Source organism: Chenopodium quinoa, unplaced genomic scaffold (genome assembly GCF_001683475.1).
Source record: "Chenopodium quinoa cultivar QQ74 unplaced genomic scaffold, ASM168347v1, whole genome shotgun sequence".
In the NCBI taxonomy this organism is placed as follows: domain Eukaryota; kingdom Viridiplantae; phylum Streptophyta; class Magnoliopsida; order Caryophyllales; family Amaranthaceae; genus Chenopodium; species Chenopodium quinoa.
Window position 1 is genome coordinate 5,787,295 of NW_018743252.1, and position 6,841 is coordinate 5,794,135.

The following is a 6,841-nucleotide window of genomic DNA, read 5'->3' on the forward strand; positions in this document are numbered from 1 at the left end:
CAAAACCGATGCGAAATCAGGCTTTTCGCACCGGTTCTGGATGAAAACCAGTGCGAAAAACTAAACTTTTAGCACCGGTTTTTGCTTTAAACCGGTGCGAAACGTGGCAAAAAAAATTAAAAAAAAACGTTTAGCACCGGTTCTGTTTAAAACCGGTGCCAAAAGTGCCCAAAAAAATTAAACTTTTTTTTTTTCTTTTTTTTTTGCAGTTTTTTCACTTAAATTGTACCAGATACTTGTATATAATCATAATATACATAAAACACATATATTTTCTTCAATAACTTGTAATATTACACTTAAAAAAACTAAAATAAAAAATGGCGATACAATTATTTGAGGAATTGTTCAAGTCTGAGTTTGTCTGCATTTGCCAGTTTGAGGAGTTGTTAATGAGATTTACTCAGCCAAACACATACCTGTCTTTGCAACTGTTCAAGTATGAGTTTCTCTATATTTGCCAGCTCATATTCACCATTTTCCAAGTGTCTTTAATCTGGCCTAAGCCTCGAGTCAGTTGGTGGCAGCTTCTCTTGCAAACCAGGAGTCAGTTGATTGGTTTCCTGTCGCACCAGCAGCTACATTTGATGTAATTGTAGGGCAATCTTTTGCCCAGTGCCCTTCTAGGCCGCATTTGAAGCAGGATGAACCACATTTCATGCCATAGCTTCTGTTGTCAGTGGCTTCGAACTTCTGGTTTTCTATCGCACCAGCAGCTACGTTGGATGTAGTAGTTGGGCAATCTTTTGCCCAGTGCCCTTCCTGGCCACATTTAAAGCAGGACGAACCAATTTTCATGCCATAGCTTTTGTTGTCAGTGGCTTCAAACTTCTGACCATAGCTGGTGTTTGGAGCAGTAGTTCCTTTATCAAAGTCGTTACATGATCTTGTAAACCCAGAAGCTGCCTGCGAAAATATTTTTGACTGACCACATTAATAAACTTGAAAAGCAAGTCAGAAGTTTTATTTTACACACAACATATTTTTAGGTGACCGCAAAATATAGTAGAATTTAAGTACTAATACTCAAATATATTGCCAGAAGATGAATATTCCTTGGATGGCACCAAACAAAATCAGCAACCCCCCCTTTTCTTCCGTACCGTAGTCTAGAGGACAACAGGACATCCATCAAACCCAAAATATGCAGCTTTAAAACCAAGCAGAACGACAAAATTACAAACTGTATTTCACGCAAATCCAAATCCTGAAATGAAGTTTTTACAGAATCCAATTGGAAATCCTTAAATAATGACCAGCACAACAAAGTTCATGACGGCTATATAAATAATCTAGTTTCCTAAACAGAATCCATAGATATTTAGCATTCACATGCTAGAATAATGATACACTTTAATACTCCATACAAGTGATGTAGAGAATCCATTGTTATTGTTAACTTATAAATGATCAAGTAGAGATTTTAACTACTACATTACCTCAAAAGAAAGAATTAATTCTAGAAAATGAAAAGGAATACAAGGTAGGTAGTTAACCAGAGAAGGGAGGGGAAGGCAAGTACATCTGAGTAACCAAACCGAGATTGCAAAGGCACTAGGAAGCTATCATACGAATAAAAAAAAGGTAAAAGACATAGCTACATGCCTACATTACTGAAGTCTTTAATCTAACGCCACATTATCATAGCCCAAAAGTACCTGGTTAGGCTGGTTAGTACGGCGCTGGTAGAATTGCTGCTGCCCTCCATTCTTCTAAGCCTGCTGTTACTTAAGATGGCATGCTGGGTACTTAAGCGACTGTGATGTGATGAAAGAACAGGCGCAACAATAGTTGGAGAATGCACTGCTTGAAATTGAAACTTTGACTACCAATGTCTCAGAAGCTCAGTCAGCTATCAAGCCGCTTGAAGATGCACTGGCAGTTGCAGAAGAGAAAAGTTCCCAACCTGTAGAGTGCTAGAGCCTCCAGACTACAAGTATGTTTTTTCCTAAATTTGTGCTGGTCTCAATAGAGAACAATAAAAATTAAAATGTTCCAGCTATATTTCACAAGTTAGAACAGCTAAATGCAAAAATAAAAGCTGAGCGCCATAAAATAAAAGTTGCTGGTTCCCGTAAAATTAAAATGTTGCAGTTATATTCATCAGCAATTTGAAGAGCTCCTGTTATATTGATCTTTACTTGAAAACCTGAGCGCCGTAAAATAAAAGTTGTTGGTTCCCAGTGATTAAATGAATCCAATTGCTTAACAAGTAATACAAAAATATGTATCACTTCACAGTCTATAAGCCTTAAAAATGTTATAAATACAACATGAAATGGTCAGATATGATTTAGAAGGCATAGACAATGTATTTCAAGCATGAAGTAATTTCTTTTCCTTTATTGTATACATTGGGTATATTAATATATTTCTAAAAAAAATGGCTAGATCACCTCAGATCCTATTCAAAATCAACACAAATAGAAGCCACCCCTTACCTAAATGGTCACTTGAATAAATTACCTCATGTGTCGTCCAATAAAACTTCACCCTGATTTTTCAAATTTTTCTCTACTGTGGTTATTTACTTTTCAGCTAGAATATATTAAAGATCAATCTCTACGTAGAGGAAAAATAAGTTGTTCTGAACAGAAGCCTTTATTTAAAATAAGAATAAAAAGAAAAAGGAATTTAAATCATTCTTTCCTTCCAAATTTCACCAATGCAACGGAAAGTGTGAAACAAGAATTTACATGGACTTTCATATTAGTATTTTCCTTCCCTTCCAATACTTATGTATAGTTCAATCCAAACGAGGAAGAATTATATGATTTTATCAGCAATTATAAAGCCTGAGAAATCAACCCTCAAATCGGATCAACTATCCCTAGGGACCAAGATATCTAACAATTTATCCTCTTTCCCACTTGTTTAAAGCTTTAAGGGGGCCGGCAATCTAGTCTAGAGCCAATATCTCCATAATGGATTATGCAAAGATTTTAAAACAAAAGGCAATGTTCTTGGGTCGTGAAAAGAGAATTAAGGTGAAAAGAGAACCCTTTACAAAGCATCGTTACCTCATTAAACAGATCCAACAAGTCAACATAGTACTTCTTATCCCCAAAATGCTTCCTGAGAATTCTTGGGATTTGGTTTCGAAGTATTATTCCATCACTGACAGCAATCATCCCAACCTGACAGGATAAAATTTTCATTAAATACTGATTTTGCAAGCTTATAATGCAGTATAAATAAAATACTATTTTTAAAGGCTCATTTTCACAACAGAAGCAAACCTTAGGAACTCTGAACCAGCAAGGCTGACCACGCCTTGTATGAGAGTTATCCATGATGTCATCAAGAACGAGAAAATATGCTTGAAGCTGTTAGAGAGAGGGACCAGAAAATAGAAAAATCCTGTTAGTGATATCCCTAAAAGATCAAAATAAGGGACTACTACATAACTTCACTGAAAATTCATATCTATATACCCATTCAATGCACCACCCCAGGGCAGAAGCAAGAAAGACTTCATCATCAGTCAGCTCTTCTCCTTCCTTTAACAGCTTGTAGCTGTCAATAACAGAAAGCCCGCGATTTAGCTTCCCTGCAAGACACAAAATCAGCACCAAAATGTAACGTAAATCAACTTGTGGAATTCCAAAAAAAATTGGGTTAAGGCTTGCGTTGTTTGTATATAGGTGTCTCAAGCTTCTGAAATTAGATATTCTACTTGTTCCTTATGACATTAATATCTTCAATATCTTGTTCTTCTGAAAGTTAAGCTGCATAAATTTCAAAGTATACAAGGAAGAAGGACATATCTTAAACTTTTACTGCCTTTTGAATTTCAAATTTTCATAACCATCACATCATTCGGTGAAATTTTTTAAAATGATACATCATAAATCTAGTAGAGGAACTTATTATTATCTTTATTTTTGTTTATTCTTGTCACTCATAAGATATACTTCGTATAAAACAATTATTTCCTCAATATCATAAAAAAAAATAAAGTAAAATAAAAAAATCAAGGTGACCATAAAACATTTTAAACAATTTTTTTTTTCTTCCAAATGAACAAACACAAGATAGAGCAGAGAATCAAATGGCAAACATCTTTTATATTCCAAACATGGCCCAGGATTTATTTTTAAAATGAGTAAATTGTAAAGGACAGTACTTCCTCACCTCCTGGAACATTATAATCCAGCATCTGCAGGGGAAAAAAAAACAAAACCAAAAAAGAGCATGTAAGAAAAATATATACGACACCATAATATTATTTCAAAAAACATAAAAGGCGGTTTAAAATTCAATGATTTTACAGAGTTATTTTTACTTCTTTATTCACAATTAGGCACAAAAAGGAATTTAGTAATTGCATTCAAACTTTAATTACCAAAACTCTAATACCCAAGAACCCCACTTTATATCTTATGATTTCCTATGCAAATAGTCTCACATTCTTGATTCAATAGCATCAGCACTTGAAATTGCTAGAAGACATGATTAAATACATAGAGAAGTCTAACTAAAATCATCTTAAGAGACGATAATTAGGTTCAAATCTGTGAACCAGGTGGCAAGGGTGTCAACATTATGGACATGTTAAGTCGGTACAACAAAGGCTGCTCTAAGTGGCTTCGGAAGTTAACTGTAGAAAGATGTGTCATCACAAAATTTTTTGGGAAAAATGTGTAAACTTCTAGAAACAAAACAATATGAACCTAATAGAGTAACAATCAACCCTATTTTGCAGTAATAACCATATAAAGGAATCAGTTTAAGAAATTAGCAAATGATATAACCCCGTTTATGGAAGACCATTCTATTTTGCACTACATATTTATTTCTTCAATAACAAATTAGCAAGTGCATGGTAGTCCTTATAAAAGTTACAAGCCCCTAATCTAAATAATTAGATTCACCCAATGTTATACTTCATCCGAATATAATTGTCACATTGTGCATTTGTGATAACCCCTCATATATAGATATACTAGTATACTATATAACATAATTCTACGATATCTCTTAACAATAATCGTTCTAATTATACCATCTTCCCATCAATTAAATTATTTAATCATTTATAACGAAAAACAAACATAAACCATCACAATTTCATGCATCACAACAACTTTTTTCGAAAATCCAAAATCGGTTCATGTAATGTGGTTCCAGAAAAGAAATTATCAAATTAAAATTCAAAACCCCATTAAAATCATACAAGAACACCAATTCAGAACAATTCAACTACAGGATAAATACCCAAGTGTTAACATGCTAATTGCCATTTAGGCTGCTCAAAAAGGAATGTTAAATTGCTAATTACAGGGGAGAGAAAGCATTTCAACCAAGTTTAAGGAGTTTAGGTAAAGAAAATTCAAGTCCGTCCATTATAGTCCTTTTTATTAGAGATTATCATGGTTCATCAGGCAAACTAAAGGTAAAACCATCATCTTACCTCGAAGTTGGTTCAATGGAGGTGAGAAAGCTCGGAATTGGTGGAGGTGTAGCCGTGACAAGGAGGCCGTTAGGGTGGAGGTGTAGCCGTGCGCGCTTCAATGACAAACCCTATATTACCACAACCTTAAAATTATTAAATTGAACAGAAAATCAACGACAAACCCTAGATTGCGAAAGATAATCAATGAATTCGCACAACCACAAGAAAAATCTTACCTCGAAGTGAGTTCAATGGAGGCCAGAGCTGGTTCAATGGAGTGAGGAAGCGCGTAAACCAATTCAATGGAGAGAGAGCGAGCTGCTTCAATGGAGTGCAGAAGGAGATGCAAAAACGAGAGGGAGATGCGAAAACGGAGAGGGAAAGCTGGGAGGAAGAGCAGGAGACGCGAAAATTGGAGGGAGAGAGAAGAGCAGAACGAAGAGGGAAAGCAGGGGGAAAAAGAAAGAAGAAGAAAGAAAGCCTTAAACCGGTTTTTTTTTAACATTTCGCACCGGTTTTGGTTAGAACCGATGGCAAATCCCTTTACTCTTTTTTTTTTGTTTGTAATTCGCACCGGTTTGAACCGGTGCGAAAAAGATGATTTCGCACCGGTTTCTATTAAACCGGTGCGAAAGGTCATTTAGCTTATCCCACCCATTTCTTTTGCCACCGGTTTTCAAGAACCGGTGCGAAAGGTGCGGTGCCTAATTCATTTTTTCTACTAGTGCAATACCCTATGATTGGTATTTATTGGGAAATGTCCCCAAGATTCCCCATCATCTTTCAATGTGGGATAGTTGGTAAAATGGCAAAAGAAAGAATTAAATTAACTCTAAATTAAATTAAAATGACAAGGCAATAATAAAAAAACAAGTGGCATAAGGTGAGTAATGGAGTAGGTGAAGACCACAAGGGAGGACCACACTCCCTTGCTCCCCAAACAACCCCTTCACAAAACCGGATGCAACGGGATGGCACCAAGTGGCAGCACACCTTGGGCACCAAGGCGGCCAAGCTGGCGCCCGGTCCCTCGGCTGGGCTTGCCAGGTGGGCCTTCCCACACCAGCCTATAACAGCAAGCCTCGCAAATGCGGGCTGCTTTGTTGCTGGGCACTGTTGCTACTACGCACCAAGCTTCGTGCTAGTAGCTTGTGCCTGGCGTGCCTTGCTGCTTGCTCTCGCATGCTAGCAGGCTGCTGCTTGCTTGAGGCATAGCTGCTAGCCCAGCCACACATTGATGCATGTTGGCGCTAAAGTGCAGTCAGCTGGGCGTGCAAGCCCTCATGCATGCTCGCCCTAGACGGCACGCCTTGCCCGCATGGTTTGCTTGGCCTGCACACCTAGCCATGCGTACAATGCATGCTGAGCTTGCGGCTAAGCCTTACCATGCGGCAAGGACTTTGGCTAGCCATGCTAGCTCACCTAGCCCTCGATTGGCTAGGCCAT

General features: G+C 37.2%; 1 protein-coding gene across 1 annotated transcript; it reads right to left on the minus strand.

Moving 5' to 3' along the window:
* Positions 1 to 2,927: 2,927 nt before the first annotated feature.
* On the minus strand, positions 2,928 to 4,196 carry LOC110734855 (farnesyl pyrophosphate synthase 1-like). The gene is made up of 4 exons (XM_021914994.1): positions 4,135 to 4,196; positions 3,435 to 3,550; positions 3,240 to 3,326; positions 2,928 to 3,137 (listed from the first exon to the last, which is right to left on the minus strand). The coding sequence occupies exons 1-4, from the start codon at positions 4,157 to 4,159 to the stop codon at positions 2,943 to 2,945; spliced, it is 423 nt and encodes a 140-aa protein (XP_021770686.1). The 5' UTR covers positions 4,160 to 4,196; the 3' UTR covers positions 2,928 to 2,942.
* Positions 4,197 to 6,841: the final 2,645 nt, after the last annotated feature.

What these genes read in the sequence shown, in the direction of transcription:
- LOC110734855 (XM_021914994.1), bottom strand. Translation starts at nt 4,159, where the DNA reads ATGCTGGATTATAATGTTCCAGGAG. An exon ending in TGGGGTGGTGCATTGAATGG is followed by an intron (nt 3,327 to 3,434) that starts GTATATAGATAT and finishes TCTCTCTAACAG; the next exon opens with CTTCAAGCATATTTTCTCGT. An exon ending in GCTGGTTCAGAGTTCCTAAG is followed by an intron (nt 3,138 to 3,239) that starts GTTTGCTTCTGT and finishes TTATCCTGTCAG; the next exon opens with GTTGGGATGATTGCTGTCAG.